The 18,959-nt window shown below is 32.2% G+C and overlaps 1 protein-coding gene and 1 long non-coding RNA gene across 3 annotated transcripts in view; one reads left to right on the top strand and one right to left on the bottom strand.

Annotated features, from left to right (window-relative positions):
* The first annotated feature begins 318 nt into the window (after positions 1 to 318).
* Positions 319 to 18,332, top strand: LOC143255876 (uncharacterized). The gene is made up of 3 exons (XR_013030908.1): positions 319 to 554; positions 9,451 to 9,520; positions 15,803 to 18,332. It is a non-coding gene; the product is annotated as an uncharacterized LOC143255876 (long non-coding RNA).
* The window catches only part of LOC143255875 (docking protein 2-like), a 131,796-nt gene continuing 130,636 nt past the window's right edge, over positions 17,800 to 18,959 (bottom strand). For both annotated transcript variants that reach the window (XM_076512216.1, XM_076512217.1), the window contains exon 6: positions 17,800 to 18,282. In XM_076512216.1, coding sequence (XP_076368331.1) covers positions 18,257 to 18,282 — 26 coding nt within the window. In that variant the 3' untranslated portion in view covers positions 17,800 to 18,256. The remainder of the gene's footprint in view (positions 18,283 to 18,959) is intronic.

Here is an 18,959-nt window from a genome sequence, read left to right as displayed (position 1 = left end):
AAATATTCGTTGGTAAAAAAGAATATGAAGCCACCCTCTAGTCTTACACTGCTAAAAGGGACGGCTAGCACAGATATCGAGTAGCTTTGTGCGAAATTTCCAAACAAACAATTATATACCCAGCACAAAATAAAAAATAAAGACAAACTACCGAATCAGTCGAATTATTTTTTCCTTAGCCGTTTTTTTTCGTGCAAAATTCTAATTCGTATTCGATTGTATTATAAATACATTTTTTATTGGAATATTCTGAAATAGAAATAAAATAGTCGATTATGTTATTTATATTCACTCATTCTTAGTATCTGCCTAAAATTTCTCCGTTTGCTATTAGGTGTCACAACAAACTGCCTTATGGGTATATATTTGAAGATAAAGTTGGGCGGGTAATTTTGTTTGATATTGTGAATGAAATGTTAGGGTATTCTATTTTCTGGAATTATTAAATTTAAAATAAGCATGTCTTCAGTGAGTAACAAGGAACCTAAAGGACAGACTGTGTCATCAGAAATCCTAAAAGAACTGATCTTTATTATGAATACTACGCAAAGAATGTTAGTATAACTGTTAGGTTAATTAAAATATATTTGTACTTTATAAACACGATTACGAATATCCGTTATACGTAGAACTAGTCGTAGTATTAAAGAAACAGTATTGCTAATAAATTTGTTCCTTTATGTAATAGGTAGTGGCACAGGTATATATAGAACTATACTACACAGTCTACGTTTTCAAAGGCTAACAATTGGATTTGCGACTCGCTAAAATATAAAAGTAGGGTTAACCTGGCTTGAGTAAGTTAGAATTAATAATATGAAAGTTTGTACAAACGTCACAGATAGTGACTATTTCCCTGCATATTAGAAAGAGCACAACTATATAGGTGTTTGATGTAAATATTAAAGAACAAATTTCACTGTCTGTGACGCTTAAAGGATGTGATTCTTTTGTTTTGTGTTGTTATTTATACTGGTGTAATAATAATATACCGTGTTTTTAATTATGACCTGAAATTCAGGGTATAGCATTTTTTATGATATTTTGTGATTTGTTTCAGGCTAAATATATATATATATATATTTGTATAATTAAAAAATAAAAAGACATTGTTTTTGAGCCAAAATTAAAGCTTTGTGTTCAAGGGTAAGTACAATGTTATGAGTCCAACATTTTTAATACAAAGAGTATTAAAAAAATAAATGTTTTAAAAATAAAACCGTCTTAACCGAAATTTACTCCTATCCTGCCAAAAGTTATATTTGTGTATCTTAGTTCTACTAATCTTGCTATTAAGTTGTAAAAAGGATGATGTTTCAGCACTATTGGTTCCATTTCCAATCTTAAACATCTGTCAGATCCTCTCTAACTAGTTTGTTGTTTTCATGGGAAAACAATATGAAAGATCTTAACCTTATCTTGTATGACAACCCTGCCCTCCCAAGTACTATTTTAGTAAACCTCTTCTGAACCTTTACCAACAGTTCAATATTTTTTTAGGGTGAGGAGACCAACACTGAACACAATACTCTGAATGTGGGCTAACCAGTGACCTGTACAGTGAAATTATAACCTTTTTAGGGTTATATTCAGTATTTTTGTAGATATAACCTAAAATCCTATTTGTCTTGCCACTAGCAACAATATACTACTTGGATGGCTTTAAATACTTATCCACTATTATGCAAAGATACCTTTCTTTTCTGATACTGTTAAGGTTATTCCTATCCAAATTATGATAACCCATATGCTCTATCTTGTATGTATTATAATGGAAACCTATCTGACATTTATTTGCCCCACTCACTAGATGATCTAAATCCTTTTATAAATCAGTAACATTCTCATCACAGCTAACAATGCCCAAATTAAGTAATTTATTGACTGTTCCTTCTTTTGTATCATTGTAGATCAAAAAGTAGTTTTAGTACTGAGAAATGAATCTAACATACAGGGCTTAAGAGTTTGAATTAAAAAACATGACTGTTTATACTAAAAAAAAATGGTAAAAACATCGTATGCGAGTTACTTGTCTCAAATTCTATTTACTCTTGGATTTGTAACTATTTTGGTTCTTTTAGCTTTTCTAACAATGTAAGTGTAGTGTGATGACTATCCATTTCTAATTTCTGCTGGCAGTCTGTCTTAAGTGTCCCTGATTTGAAAAATCATCCCAAAATATCCTTACATTTTTTATTAAGTCTGTAGAAGAAATACATTATGTATAAATATTCAGTTAGCATTTGTATTGTTTTCTTAGGCAAATCACAGTTATGTGATGATGATGTTGCAGTTATCATGGCTATGACCTTGAAAATGTCATAGAACATTTTTCTGTTTTTTTTTTTTATATTTAAAACTAAAATCTTGAAACAGAGACATTCAGAGAAATACATGCTTCTCCAGTACTGCCTGCATCTGGAATTATAGAGTACAGATACAAATTTTTGTACATATGATCACGTTATTCTAACATTTTAATAAAATATTTACTCACAGAAAAACATTTCCAAGTTATGATTGAAAAAAAAAAAGAGACTACAAGTTTTAATTCTTGTCTTAGTTTGTATGTGATTGATGGAAAATAAATTCTGGACATTCGGTTTCAGATTGTAAATATCAACTCCACTGTTTGAACAACCAAGATGACAATTCTTGTCTATAAACTAAATTTAAATTTTTTTAATAACTTGAAGCTAACTCAAATTCCATCTACAGGGGGCAATGTAGTGGCAAACCATGTTTATAACTCGGAATGTACACTTACCTTTGAACAACTCTGTAGTTTCTGAAGTTAATATTCATTTGAAATTGCTACTTTCAACTTTATCATTCTACTACTGAAATATGTCTCCTGTGAGCAGTTTACTGAAATCTGTAACAATTACTACACATGAACCTATTTCTTTTAGTGTTACACTTCTGTGAAAATTAATTCAAGTATTTAAATCTTCCTTCTTGTTTTAAATTTTTTAAACTATATTTTGCTCTAGTAGCTGTTCTCTCTACCCTTTTTTCAGCATATAATTATCCTTTTAATAAGGGAAATAAAACTGAAGAGTATAAAAAATATCAGAATCTTTGTAAAGAGACTGTGTTTTTGGTTTTAAATTCAAACATTTAAAAAGAAACAGAAAATTAGTGTAATGTTTATAATCCAAAACAAATATTAATTGCATAAGAATTTAAAGGTTGTTAGATGAATGAATAATTGTGATAATGATAAATACACAAGTGGAAAGAGTGTATTCTAAAAACATTATCATTGAAGAAATCAATTGGATGCAAAAGGTCTTCATTAATCATTAATTTTCTTTATTAGATGTTATGTAGCTGTAGTTTAGAAGTAAAGTTTCTGAAATTGTGCTGTTCTCCATTCTCTCTAGTTCTGATATTTTAACTTTTACTGAAATTGTATGTGATGCTTTATAGCATTCCTTTTGGACTTTCTATTTTATGTATGGTTTTTGGCTTCCATTAAATATTTTGCTTTGAGATTCTGGTGATTTACTTTCTCAGGTTAAGTCAGAAGTAGATTAATCAGTTATTCTGTTCAGTTTGTTCTGCTGGAACTGTGTTCAGTTCTAGTTGAAAACTTATGAAATCAAACTGCCTGATGGACATGCTTTTTCTCGGGTTTTTGTTGGTGCTACCATTTCTGTTTGACTGACTTAATTGTATTCACAAGTGTCTGATCCATAGAGTAATATTGGTAGAACAGTATCTGAAATATTCTGGCTTTTGATTTCTATATTTTGCTTAATTTCTGCAAAGTTGCTTTTACACTATGTATTTCCATGCCATTGGTGACATCTCTATTCTAAAAGAGGAGGCTACCACTATAGATGAATTTTTCATTATCTTTAGGGACTTTTATTCAAGATGGATTCATAATCTTCTTTTTTGTTACTACTAGTTCAGTTTGATATGAGCATTTCAATAGATTGTTTTTGTTGAAACTGAACAGTTCTATTATTTATGTGACAAATGTTATCAGCAAATACCAGTTTTCCCATAAAAGTTCCATTTTGCCATGTGACTCCTATCTTAGTTTTTCAAGTCAGTGTCAATACTAAAGAGAATTAAGATAGAATGGAGTCTAGCTTGTTTAGTATTAGTTTTGACTTCAAAACTGGCACTTTGTTCACTCTTTATATTTACCTCATGATGTGTTCCAACACTGAGAGTGATGTTTATGGTATTGTCTCTCTACATATCTTAACTAGCTTCCACATGGGTGTTCTATCTGTCTATCTATTTTTAACATAACATGAACAAAAAGTGACCATTTGGTCCATCAAGACTGACTTTTTATACTTGTTCTTGAAGGTAAAAAAAATTAAACCCACTCTCAGAGTTTGAAGAATGCAACATTTCTTATTTCAACTTTCACTGTAAGAGATGTAACCTCTTTCCATATAGCTAACCACTCTGTCAAAAACTAAATAAAACTGTCTTATCTGGAGTCTAGCTTTTTTTTTCAAATCCTAAACTTGTGTTCTCTTATATTATCTTCAGAATACTAAGAAAAGAAATCAGAAGTTTTATCCCACTGGTCTCATGGATAGTGAACTTCAATAAGATAACATCTTGCTCATCTTTTTGCAAAATAAATTAGGAAATCTTAGAAACTCCATAAGAAAATCTTAGAATAATTACCATAGTCTTTCTGTAAACCTTTCCAGTGAGCCAGTAACATCCTTTTTTGGAGTTTCCAATAAGGCATAGCCATTGACTGGTATAGAGGAATAATCTCTTAATTTACCAGTGTCAAATATGCATTATTGAACTTTACCAGCTCTACCACTAGCAATAGATTGATGGCTTGAATGACTTACCTACCACTTTAAGATTCTTGTCTTCAATCATGCTTTTAAATTGGCTAGCATCTGTACTGTGACCTAAATTATCTTATTCCATATGCATTATTTATACTTACTGTAATGAAAGGTGATGTAAGTATTTGTGTAACTTATTAATCTAAATTATTATGTAATGCCTTAACATTTTAACACTAATAGAAATTTTAGAGAGTTTAATAACATCAACAAACTTTTGTGTTTTGTCACCCAGCAACTCTACAATTCAGTATTGGTCTTCAACTCTCCTTACCAATGTAATTTTCATAGCTAATGGTCATCTTAACAAAAGCCTTCTGAAAATCCAAGTACATTAAGTCCACACACTTTCCTTGTTGACTTTGTTTATGATATCATATTTTACAAAGTTATTCAAAAAAGGACAAAATTGCTCTGCTTACATTATGTTATTAAAATGTGCTCATGGTATATTTAACTTAATTATTTATTACCAAATCCAAGTATGTAAAGTCTAGAAGTGAGATTTACAAGTATCTTTAAATATGAACTTGTGCACTGAGTCTTGTATTGGGTGTAAAAAATTACCTCCTTGATAGATTATTGAGGCAGAGTATTTGTGATGAAACTTTGTAGAATGGATGGCAATTGCCTGTTGTGGAGACACAAGTGCAGAGGACAATGTTTCGAAAGGTGGAAGACTTTTGAAAAAATGTCGCTCTCTGCACTTGTGTCCCCACAACAGGCAGTTGCCATCCATTCTACAAAGTTTCATCAATTTACCTTATGGTTTTACTTTTTAGATGTATGAATTTTAGATAAGACATATGCTTTTAAAGGACTTAATATTCCTTTAAATTCAGTGTTTTCAAGGGAAGTAAACCTTCAAAAATTGTTTTCCAGGACTTATGTTCCACATTGTCCTATTAAGCTACATTTTATATTTGTTTATATTGAAAGTACCAATAAAATAACTATACTATCCCTTTATGGATGTATTATCATAAGAACATTGAGTGGCAAATCAACTACGTTTAATTTGGTATTCTCACACGAGAAACTGTCAGAGTAAATGACTTGTGTAAAAAAAGTTCTTTTTCGTAATTGGTTTTGGTATTAAATCTTTGGTAAATGCAGCCTTTAAGCAATTTATTAAGTTAAATAATCAATTTTCTGGCTTGAAAATCCTCTCAGGATTAAGCATATATACTAATTATTTAATAATTGTAATTAGTCTTGTAACTTTCTGTTGGGTGATTTAGAAACTAGATTTATATCTTATAATGCACAGTTTTCTGTAGTTTCATCACAAGTTTGCTTTGTAGCTGAATAATTATATTGAATTATATGTGTGTGAGTATATTTGTATTCTAATAAACAAAACAAGGCCAAACAAAAATCAAAGATGCTGTACAAATTAAAAGGATTCACATGGTACAGGTTTTAATGTGGAAAATGTATCCTAGGTTTTGGAGGTGACTGTGGAAGTAGGAATTACATTGTAGTGCAGATATACCATCTATCAGCCTTAACTTCTGTTTGTCATGAAGAAATTAATGAAAATAAATAATAATAAAAGGCAAAATTAAATAAAGATGGGTGGTGGTTTCGAGTTATACTAGTACGTGTAGATAGCTGGTTTTGATTTTTTATGTTGATATAATGTGTCTATTGTGCTGTTTATTAGTGCTTTACCACTATAATGAAGGGGGATGGAATTTTAAGAGGTATGTTTATCTCACCCCCCATGTGGTACTACCTTATTTCATGTCTTTTTTTGACTTTGGAGAGCAGTCACCTTCCCACAGATGTCTGCAAGGCAGTAAAGGGTGATATGTGTAGGATGTTGTAGGCTTGAGTACCCACATCTCATTCTCCTAACATATATTTCTATTTTTTTTTTTATTATTATTTATGAATTTCTGCATGCTAGACTGATAATGTTTTTATTCTCACTATAATGTTATTTCTACTTTTGTAGTCACCTCCAAAACCTAAGGAACATTTCACACATTGCATTATAGTTTGTATCCTGGGGATCCTTTTTATTTGTATGGTATCTTTAATTTTTATTTTGGCTTTTTGATTGTAATATTATTAGTAAGAGGTTTGGATTTGCTGTTTTCAATGCAGTCCTTCCTTCTGATTTTGTTTTACTCATCTTTTGAATATTATTTTTATTGTTATAAATATAACATCCTAAGGTAAGTTGTAGTAGTGCAAGACCTGTGAAAATATATCAAATCTTTTGATTTATCTAAAAATCCTTAAATGTGAAATTCAAAATAGATTATAAAAAAATTTTTTTTTGGTGTATGTGTAGTTGTTTTATTTTAATGTCAGGCTTTTAATTAAGATCTACAGTCCTAAATCAAAATGTCAGTTCTCATTGGTTGATAAAGTGTGGTTTCCATCTGGTGATTGAAAAAGAAGGAATTGTATATGGACTGGTAAAACAATGTTTGTAAAGAGAAACCTGGTGTTTGAATATAAAAAGAAAACTAAACTAATGAAAATTTCTAGATTATTATAATGTGAAAAATATATCCATAAGATAAACACACTGAAGTTTAAGGTAAGGAGTATGATCTCCCAAGATAAGGCTACAGGGACACAAATTTTAATATAACCATGCTTGTAGTTATACAAACATTAAGTCCTATTTAGTTTTACTCACCTTTAGATAAAATTAATTGCACTTTTAATTTGTATTCTTTTTTTTTTACCAAGATAGTTTCTGATGATAGCTGTTACACATTAATTTCTTGTTAATTGTATATAAAATTTGAATGTAAACATTTTTATAATCTATATTAGTTTTATAATTGTGGATGCTTTATGATGAGTATTATGCTTATTTTGAATATTTGTTCTTCATTAAAATCAGAGCTAGAACAGGTTTTATTACAGAATTTTTTACAGAGCGAAGGATTTTATTTGGTGACAGATGTGTCACAGGACATTCAAAGACCAATGAAGAGTGTAAAAAAAAAAATCGTGTTGCTATATACCCCACTATTTTTTTTACAAGTATTTCCAAGTTGGTAAAGTTATTTTCCTATAAAAAAGTATTCATTCTCTAGAAATATTATCCTTAAATATGTAAAACAAAAATAGGGGAGAAGCATTGAGACTGGAAGGTGAAGGTTTATCTACCCTGTTAAAAGAAAGAAAAGATAAATTTATTAGCACATTTAGTATCATACAGTAAAACATTAACTCTGTACCCTCTAGCTTACGTAGGAAATGTCACTTCATATATATCTATGTTTAATACTGTTTGTGTTTTCTACTTTTATTTATTCCTGGTCGAATATATTTATTATTTGCACATGTAAGAACAGTTGTTGGTCGTTCTGTGAAAGGTTAAATATGGCCCGGCATGCCCAAGCGTGTTAAGGCGTGCGACTCGTAATCTGAGGGTCGTGGGTTCGCATCCCCATCGCGTCAAACATGCTCGCCCTTTCAGCCGTGGGGGCGTTATAATGTGACGGTTAATCCCACTATTCGTTGGTAAAAGAGTAGCCCGAGAGTTGGCGGTGGGTGGTGATGACTGGCTGCCTTCCCTCTAGTCTTACACTGCTAAATTAGGGAAGGCTAACACAGATAGCCCTCGAGTAGCTTTGTGCGAAATTAAAAAAAAACAAAAGGTTAAATATATAAATCTGTAATTTGTGTTATATCCACAGTTTCAAAGTTTTTTTATTATTGTAACGAACTCCAATGTTGTATACTTTTTTTTTATATTCCCATTCAAAACATCATCGTAATATATATTATATACAACTCCAAGTTGCGAAATTGATCTGTTGTTTACTGTAAACAACTGTTCTGATTGGTCACCCCTTACGGAGCAGCCAAATCACACGTTTCGTTTAACGTGGTTGAAATCACTTATGAACATATCTTTGTAGCACGTGATGTAGGCACTAGTAGACGAACTTTTACATTCACGAACTTGAAAAGAAAAAAAAACAGATGACATCGATAATCAATAAGAACAGCTTGCAGCAGTAAAGAAAACGTTGTGGATGGAATAGTGAATATAAACAAGTAAAGGAACTTGAAAGCTTGCGAGTTACTAAAAATCATATTTTAACGTGGTATTTCAGCTTTTGTTTAATTTTTGAGGTTATGTTTAAAGTGGTTTAAGAACAACTTTGATATTTATACACCTAAAACAAACTGCACGTGAATTTTAACCTGTAATTGACAAGTTACGTGTTGTCTTGACATACTTAAGTATTTTTCTATTCTGTTGAACAGATACGCAGATCAGTAATAATTACAAAAGTAGGCTTCAATCGTTAACCACAATTAGACATCTAAAAATTAAATCTATAATTACGAAAAAGTGAAACGAAAATTTAAAATGATGAACAAAAATTATTGCAAAGTGAAAGTTTGCTAATGATGATATAATATGAAACTATAACCTTAACTCAAAGTAAAAGCCCGCCTAAGGCTAACGTTTCACATGTGCTCAACGCTAGGAATAATTACTAGAATTATCGATTCACGTAAGCTTGAGACAACCAGTAAACTGTACTCTTAACATAACGAACGACTGAATATTTAGCAGAAAAATTTTCACTTGAACATTGTAACTGATCACAGATATTGCATTTTGTAGATCAGAAGAGCTGGATAAACTTGTGGAGTTAACTTCTGAAAATGGAAGGGTTTCTGTAGCACAACGAAAAGTATGTGATTAATGTCAAACAACTTAACTGTAGTGATTTGTATTGGTACGTATGATGTACTCATAAGTGTGTGTGTCTTAGAGGAGGTATGTAAAATGTTAGATTTATGTGCTGTGGAACTGAGGCACATATGTACATCTTTAAAAATAAAATTAGTACAATATTTGTGATTTGTTAGTTTTAAGTGAAGTGTAAAGTTTGTTTTAAACTATTGACCTGAATATATGTATATATATTTGTGACTGTCAAACAGATTTAATTATCTCGTAGGTTAGCTTTTCCTAAACTTTTATCATCCACGTCTCTCTTTTTAATGAATGAAAAAATTAGCTAAATAACCATATATATAACACACATATAACACATTAAGTGGTATTTCTTGGAGTTATTACGTATTTATTGATAGAAAATGGATTAAAACACTTTATTATGTTTTGTTTGAATTACTGACTTTATCAATAGAATTAAAGATTCTATTTCACAGAATTTTTGACTATAAATTTCTAGTCGAAGAAGATTCTATCCTGAGAACATCTGCGTTTGATAACTATTTTCTAATTAACTTAAATTTACCCCATTTGCAGATATAGGTGGTATTAAAATGTTGTTATAAACGTTACCTCAGATAATAAATTTCAAATGCGTTAATAACCACGAAATAAAATTTTAAACTTCTTTCACAACAGAGGGAGATTCATAGATGTTATTAGTTATAATATTAAGAATTTAACTGTGTAGATGAAGAAAGCCGAAACTAAGGAGTAAAACATGTATAACTTTATATGTTTATTTCTTATAATTGTATATAAGCGCGTTACTTTATATCTATAAAAGTTGTAACAGCACAGTAAATGTTTTCTGTTCGCATCTCAGAATTATGATATAACTGGAGTAAATGTGGCATTTAATTATACAGAGAAAACTAGTGATCTGAGTTGAAACAAAAAATCTTGGGCTCTTGTGTTTATCAGTAGTTTACTCAATTTTGAAGAAATTGTTATTGACTCTTGTATTCTCATAAGCCATAATAGTAGTTCATAATCTGATGACCCAGAAATTTCAAAACATTCTAATGGAACTGTTAGATATACACAACTGTTTCATTTAAATTTATTACGAGAGTTACGATTTAGATAGTCTTAAAGCTCGAGTGTTAAATTTAGTATTTTTAGAAGCAATAATTCATCACAGGTTTACTTACGTAACTGATTACGATTCATTTGTTATGTAGTTCAATTGTTGTGAATTCACATCATGTTACTAGAACCTTTTAAGTTTTTTTGTTGCTTTGAGTGAGTATTGCTACATCCTAACGTTTCGTAGTTTGTATAAAGTTCTAGGACACAGTCGGACAATATACATATACAGGGTGGCCCGTAAGCCCCTACCCATCCATATATCTTATGTATCCAGTGTATCTGTGTGCTGTCCCTCATTCTCGCTGCATAATATTATGCAACGCCATGTTCTGTGAGACATTTTCCTCAACATTGCAGGGGTTATTGTTCCAAATGCCGCGCGCGGTAACAGCTGCCTTCAACTCATCATTAGTATTATTGAATATAACATAATAACCTATGGATGGGTAGGAACTTACGGGCCACCCTGTATATATATAGGCGTCCAGTTTAGTGCAAGTTAGAATCCATCTAAGTTTAGTCGTAATGGGCGATTCTAAATAGAATTTCACAGCTTGTAATAACATAGACGAGAATTGTTTGTCTTGTCAAAATGTGTTCAGAAGTGGACTTTGACGAAAAGGACACAGTTATTTATAGCTTTGGATATAACTGATAACCAAAAGTGTAACGATTTTTTGTACGTACATACGTTTGTTTGACTTGTTTTGTTGAAATTTATCACCAAAGAGTCGCAAACGCCTATTGTAAAGAATCACGACTTTATCAAACGTGACATTGGTAATCCAGCCAGGATTGTACGTGGTAAACGGTAGTAAGAAAATACATAAACGACAGCAGAAGTACACTTAGATACGCACAAGCGTAGTGTTCGCGTAAATGGTGTAGAGATTACAATTATGGTATGTAACTATGTTGACTAACTGATAAATGGATAGAAGGAGGTGGGCGAATTAAACTCAAAGATGGTGGTCTACGAAAGTTTGTTAAACAATAAAGACCGAGAGAGGAGAGATAAAGAAACAAAAAGGTAGAAAAGGATAGAAAGGAGGGGCTGGAAATAAAGAGAATAAGAAAACAAATTGAAAAAGGAGAAAGATAGGAGAGACTGGAAATAGGGTTAATAAGAGTAGAAGTTAATATCGCTAAGCCCACCGAACACAAAGACGAAGTGCCCAAGAATTATGATGGGATCAGTGTCACCTGATTCAAACTTGATGAACAGAGAACACGACATGGATACTTTCTTTTAGAGATGAAAGATTTGCCCAAAGTCAGAACTGTAACATAAGTTACTGGGCAGTTTGTCTTGGCCCCTTCTCACAGGGAAAAGTTTAAAAGTGTATGTCTGCATGACGTGAAAATATCCAATAGATTGTAACAAGTTAAAAGTGACGTTGGTGAAGTGCTATGGACTTATCGAGGAAGATTTTGTCAGACACTCAGAGAAATCAAACCTGACTTGGAGAAACTGTATTTTAGTTTGTGGAACTATGTAGTAATATTTCACGAGATGGACTGACATGGCCAAGTGTGAAAGTAGTTTCGAAGGACTGGCAAATCATGTGCTCCACTCAAGTCACTGTTCCTAAAGGCGGGAGTACCAAAAAACGTGGACGAGATGATTAAGCTGGTAAAACAGTATATGGAAGCTCAGTGATGGAGTATAACTAGCAATTCCAAGAATAGCCAGTTAAGGTCGAAACCAGTGGTGGTGACCAGAAATAGAGTACTACAAAATGTGATATAAAGTCAACAAAGAGAAGGAAAAAGAGATACTTTGCTTGTTATAAAATCAGGCATGTTGTGAGAAAGTACAAGTCTATCACCAACAAGCAGCAGCAGAAATTTTAACATAAAGCATTTGGAGCTACCTGAAGAGAGAGTGCTAGCGTGAAACGAGAAAGGAGTGACTCTTACTGTTGTCAGGAGAAACAAAATGTAGATAACTCATCAGAATCATTACAAGAAGGAAGTGCCTTCACTGTGATTGAGTAGTGCATGATTGAAGGCCAGTTGAAGTTATCATATGAATCAATAGTGCTAGTAGTGATTGGATCATGTTACAAACATCGAGAGGTGCCAACAAGTCACAGCATACCAGTAGGTGAAGATTGGGACGGGGATAAGAAATTGAAGGTGGTATGAGACGCTGAGTGCAACAGTATTGATACATCGTAATATTTTGTAGTTTGTAGAAAGTTCTAGATCTCAGTCTGGAAGTATATATTTATAGGCGAAACGTTTAGTGCAAGTTAATGTAAGTAAAAGTGAAGTTCGACTACATGTGAATTTAGCCATAATGAATGATTTCTAAAGTGTTTCACAGCTTGTAATTATAGAGTAAAGGAGAATAACTTGTCAAAGTAACTGAACCAGCCTGTATGAACTTTGACAATAAACCTTTATTCAAGTCACTTAATAATCAAACGTACTTTTCAAAACAGTCAGTGTTTTCAACTGGCATGTTTAACGTAGATGTTTCAGGTTTTCAGTGGCCTCTAGAATTTATGAAACTATTGTTTGTCAGTGAGAAAGGTTTAGGTATCAGATGTTAAAGACTGGGCTTCTGCCACTGTGAATTTTAATTAAACAACATGACATTTGGATCACTAACAGTAGGACAATTCTAAAAACCTGAATGATAGCAAAGAATAACGTTATATCTTTCATATCCCATATCAAGTGCCGTAAAGTTCTTTCGTCAATACTAGGGCTTATTATGTCGATTGGGATACCATAGACGTAATAATGGTGTAGGCATAAACATTTTTCATGGCAGTTCTATCGTCATTTGAAAAGTGAATGTTGAGCTTGTCTGCGTTCGCAGCACTTCAAACGCAGCGCAGTGAACGGAAGACAGACGAACCAAGGGACAGACTTTACGGTTATCAGTGTTTCAGGTCATCCATTAAGTAATGTCCGATTTTAGGTTCAAAAAAAGAGAAAGGATTTCAAACGCTTTTAATGTTATTTAATCAATAATGTATGTTCCACTATTATTAATTACTTCTTGCCAACGATTAACAAACTTTTGAATGTCACTTCCATAAAATTCTTGGGGTTTTAAGGAAAAGAATGTAAAGAGGGTAGTTTTGATATCTTCATGTGTTCCAAGCTCTTTTCCATCAAGGTAGTTCGGAATAGATGAAAATCAGATGGGGCAAGGTCTGGAGAATAAAGAGGATGTGGAAAAGTTTCCCAGTCTAGTTTAATCTTTACAGATGTGATCCTAGCTGTTTGGGGCCGTACATTATCCTGGTGTAACACGATTTACGATTGATCAAAGCAGACCTCTTTTCTTTCAGTGCAACATTCAAGCGTTCTAACTGTTGACAACAGAAGTCTGATGTAATCGTTACATTGTGTGGCAGCAACTCAAAGTGGATCACGCCAACAATATCCCACCAAATGCTGAACAAGACTTTTCAAGGGCGAAAGTCCATTTTGGGCTGTGCTTTAGCCAGTTTACCTGCACTGAACCATTGTCTGCGGCGCTTAAAATTTTTTATAGGATATCCATTTTTCATCTCCGGTCACTAACGTGTCCAAAAAAAGGTGTTACGTTCACGAGAGTGCACAGAAGTGGAAATGCCCACTTTTGCTCTGAGGTTGGCTTCTGCCAAATCATGGCGGACTTATTTTCCAATCTATTGCAGATGACAGCAGACTGTTAAATAGGTTGAATTAAACTTCTGTGCTAGTTCTTCAACTGTTACAGCACAATCTTCATCAAGTGCAGCCAGCAGCAAGTCATCATTAAACTCAGTAGGACGACCTAAACGTGGTGCATCAGTTAAGCTGTCGTCACCTGATATGAACTTCTGAAACCACCTTCGACATTTTCTTTCACTGAGAGATTCCGCACCATAAACACCTTGAATGTTTCGTGTAGTTTCTGCTGTTGCCTGTTTTAAACTCATAAAGCATTATATGCCTAATGTGCTCTTCAGACACATCCATCGTTATAAGGTTTTATTTGATTAATGATCTGAAAAAGTGGAGTTGGGTTAGTTTCATTTATTTGTCTGAATATTTTTATACACGTTCCATTATATGATACCTACACGACAAATCTAAATTTAAAAGAAAATGTGTGTATTTTTAATGAGTTTTACCATACGTTATTGGTATCAAAACACTAACAAGAATCTGTATTAATCAGTATTGTTTTTCATTCACAAGCGTAATGCCGAATAGTTTTTGTCACAGATTACAGGAGAGATAAACCCGACTTGGGTTTCTACAAACTGATACAGAGCAATAGAAGCGTCATTCTTGTAAGATGGAAATAAAATGAAGTGATTTTAAAGTCCAAATATCTTGTGAAAACTTTGATAAAAAAAAAAGACATTTAGAGCAAAGGTGGTTTCAAGTGAAGGTTGGTTACCTAGACACTATAAGTTTCCGGCGTAACTATTGTGTTGAGAATATGATTTATAGATGGTTACTCGACAACATGTCCGAAATTCGGTGAAAACAGAATATTACTCAGATGTTCGCCACATGAAACACTCGCACCATAGAAACATCGACAGTGATGATGGTTACAAAAAACAACCTGATTACCCATGCTGTCCTCGAGAGGGAAAGAGCCAACAACAAATAACAGATGTAAGTGTGACGTAGATCTGAAGTCAGTGAGAGGAATACGAATAGCTCGTGAATTGTTTCTCATTTTTACAGGAGCTTTACCAGTTAAGTAGTTAGTGATTCCGGAAGGATTTGTTAAGTGATAATGAGAACTTCCGTAAACTTTGTTCTAAACTTATACTGTGTGTGAACCTGTCTTTATTGAGTCGTCTAGCAGGCATCACAGTGCCAGAGACATTTGTATTTGATTCGAAATTCTCAAACAAAATCAGTTTTACTATAATTTTAGGTACAGTGTCTGTTAAACGTTTATTTAAGGTCATGAGATCAATTTAGTCTAAAGATTCGAATTTCTAGATAAAAGTTATTCTTTTGTGCGCTGCTGGTTCTAGTTGCGTTTGCGAGGGGGCTAATTGTGTTTATTACCATTCTGTGAGTCATGCTGTTTAGGTTTTATGTTTGTTAATATTTGAGAAATCAAATATTTTTTATGACTAAAAATTTAGGCTTATTCATTCTAGACATGCTCATAAAAATATTTTGTTTGTAGGCGCAACAGTCTTTGGAGATATGGACAAGACTTTTCGAAGCAGCCGCAGAAGAAGAGCCTATAGTAGAGTAATGAATTACTGTCTTGTAGTGTACTACATATTGAAATCTTTATTTATCAGGAGTTTTCGTAGTTTACTGTTTAAAGGAGAAATAGTCGATATGTTGCCCAAACTACGATCTTTTTAAAGAGCGACCTGCATGGTGGAATAAGGCATTTGGTTTCGATCTACCTTATTTCGGTGAAGATTCACGTTACTGAATCACAGTTTCATTTACTGTGATTATTTATTTACTATCAAATATTAGTATTTCTATTTTGTAATTCAAGTCTTTTGTGTATCCCGGAAAGCTCTTGTAACCGGAAATTTCACTATTTCCAAATATAAATGTTCATAGTAGCTTAGTGGCTCTACTGTGGCTTTGTTTACATCTTTTTCCCAACGGCAAACTTCAGTTGTTAGCCGCCTGCCCTGCGAGTTGCCCATTTAAAATATTTTTATAAAATTTACAAACATTTGAGGTTTCTTACAACATTTACTGTAGTTTAAGACTTACTGTTGTAATGACGAAATACTGTTCTTTAGAACATTAACAAGTTGTCAAAATTATTTCTGTAAAATATCGTTAAGGGTAAAATCCTTTTGTAACTGGGATTTCCTCGTATCCGGCACTGACCAGGACCAGCAGATGGTGAACATTAAATATTTTACTATACTTTTTTGTTTTAAATTTTTCTTCTGTTATTTCAACTTACCAATTGATCGTATGTGATCCATACAATAAATCATTATTTTAATAAATACGAATTCTATATATTATGCAAAGTTACTGCTAGATAATAATGTTTATATGTGTGAAAAATAACAAACGTTTATACTTGCATGGAACTATTTCCGCGTTTACCAAGAATAAGACGGAATTATCTGGTAGTTGGGAATATTGTCTGTTTATATGGTATCGATATTTTCATAAATTTAAATATTCAAATGATTTTTTTAGATGGTTAATATTTTTTTCATGACATTACTACTAAACTCGAGATTAAAACAGTATTGGACACTTACAGTTTGCATCTGATGTTTAAAATGCACTTATGCTGAAAGAACACCTTTCTGTTAGAAAGATGCTGTTTTTGAATAAAAAAAGTGCTATTTTTCATGTATACTAGTGCTCGGAATGTAAAAAAGGTATTAAAAAATCTCGAGAAGGTATTTTCAAAATGTATAATATCAGGTTGTTTTATTGAATATATTAACAAATAATCTTCAGTCTATTATAGGGCACACACCCGATGTAAACTTTTAATGGTTAAATCGACTTTTTTTTTAAATTTTGTCGAAGGCTTGAAGGTTTCGATTTAATGAAGTGAAGAAGCCTTTTAGAAAATACAGTGTCAGTAACCTTTGTTGTTTAATTAACAATTAATAGTTCTCGATAGCTAAAATATTACCGAAAAGATAGATTACTACTTCTGAAAGACGAAGAGATTTAGTTATTTTAAGATTTAATGAACCAAGCCCGTGATTATCTGATACTAAATTAAAAATGATAAACTTCATTTAAAATGAATGCTTATTTAATTTAGAAGTTAATAATTAAAGTATCTAATGTATATAAAGCTAGGTTTGTATCATTTTGTTCGCACCTTTTAGTCATCTGTTCCTTACACGTTTCCACATTTCTTGATCAATCAGCAGCCAACTTGATACAGTGATACAGGATTATAAGAGGAAAGTCATGGGGGGGATTGACTCTTCATGTGATTTCACTGGGGGTCTGAGTTAAAATCCACAAGTATAACATATTCCTCGCCTATCATAGTGTGGGTACGTTATTTGAGTAACAGTCAATTCCTGAACGTGTTACTAACTAGTTAGTACATCAAAATTTTGGACGGTAGCCTTCGTAGTAGCTTTGCCGTAAATATAAATACAAAAGCATATGTTTTAAATGAGACATGTTCGCTTGAGTTTAAATAACGTATATAGAATAGTAAAAGGCACAAATTCCACTTTATTAATAACTTTTTGTCACAGATTATGTACATAGAATAAAATCATTTAATATTTAAACAGGTTACTTTGGCAATCATATGTTGAGATTTAACAGTTTATAGAAATGTTGTATTTATAAATCTTGAACGTATTTCTGAGTTTCACTATAGACCACAATCATTTACAATTTAGAAATTGTGGGTTGGGTGCCAAAACTGGTATTTAACAATATATATACAAAATGTTTCACCGTAAATCTTAATTGTTCTGAATTTCATGACTCGTAAGTAATTTGAAAGAATAGACACTTTATCCAAGTTTCATGATTAGTCGTCTTAATTTAAAATTAGCATGAAAAATAGCATATTTAACGATGAATAATATATCTTAAGAAAAAATCTCAAACCACAAGTTAATACTGTAGCTGTACTTGTTGGCACCATTGGCATGGGTAAAGTTTATGTTGGGAGTACCTCGATGTAACCTGTAAAAAAAAATAGTAACATTAGAATAAAACGTTTAACGTGTGATAAATATATCTTTGTGAAATAGTTCACTTTTAACCAAGTTATATTTTAGGTTAATCTGTGCAAGGTTTCATCTTATAACAAATGTCCCTCCCTGTTACTCATAACTACAACTTGCGTTTCGACATCCGCGATAGGCAGCTTAAAGGAAGTCAATTGTGTAGCTTTGTGCTTAACAACAAACAAGCAAAACCTTTATGGAAAGTAACGAAAATTTCGAATTTCATATAATAGGAATCACTTAAAGGAAAGAGTGAGAAAATATAGTATTATAGGTATGTCTGATATGCAGGGTATTATGTGAAATAGGGAGTATTGGTATTAAGCAACATCTCTAAACATAGCCATAGATAGAGATATGTTAAAGCTTATCTACTTAACATGCATAAGGAGGTAACTATTTCTGTGATTAAACATCGATTATTGAAAAGACTTGGAAGTTTACATAGTGAAAATAAAACTAAATATCCAATGGAAATGATATGAGATTAAATGTTAAGTTTTGTTTTGTTCATGACAGCGGCCTTTCAGATAAATCTTAAAAGAGGGTAGAGTTGAATCCTGATTACTTAGCCATGCTCATGTAGTTAATAAGTCATTTGGGTTTTATTTGTGTAAGTAGTTGACGTTGCTT

This window comes from Tachypleus tridentatus, chromosome 7, assembly GCF_004210375.1.
Source record: "Tachypleus tridentatus isolate NWPU-2018 chromosome 7, ASM421037v1, whole genome shotgun sequence".
NCBI classification, from domain to species: Eukaryota; Metazoa; Arthropoda; class Merostomata; order Xiphosura; family Limulidae; genus Tachypleus; species Tachypleus tridentatus.
This window is presented reverse-complemented; position numbering and strand designations above follow the sequence as displayed.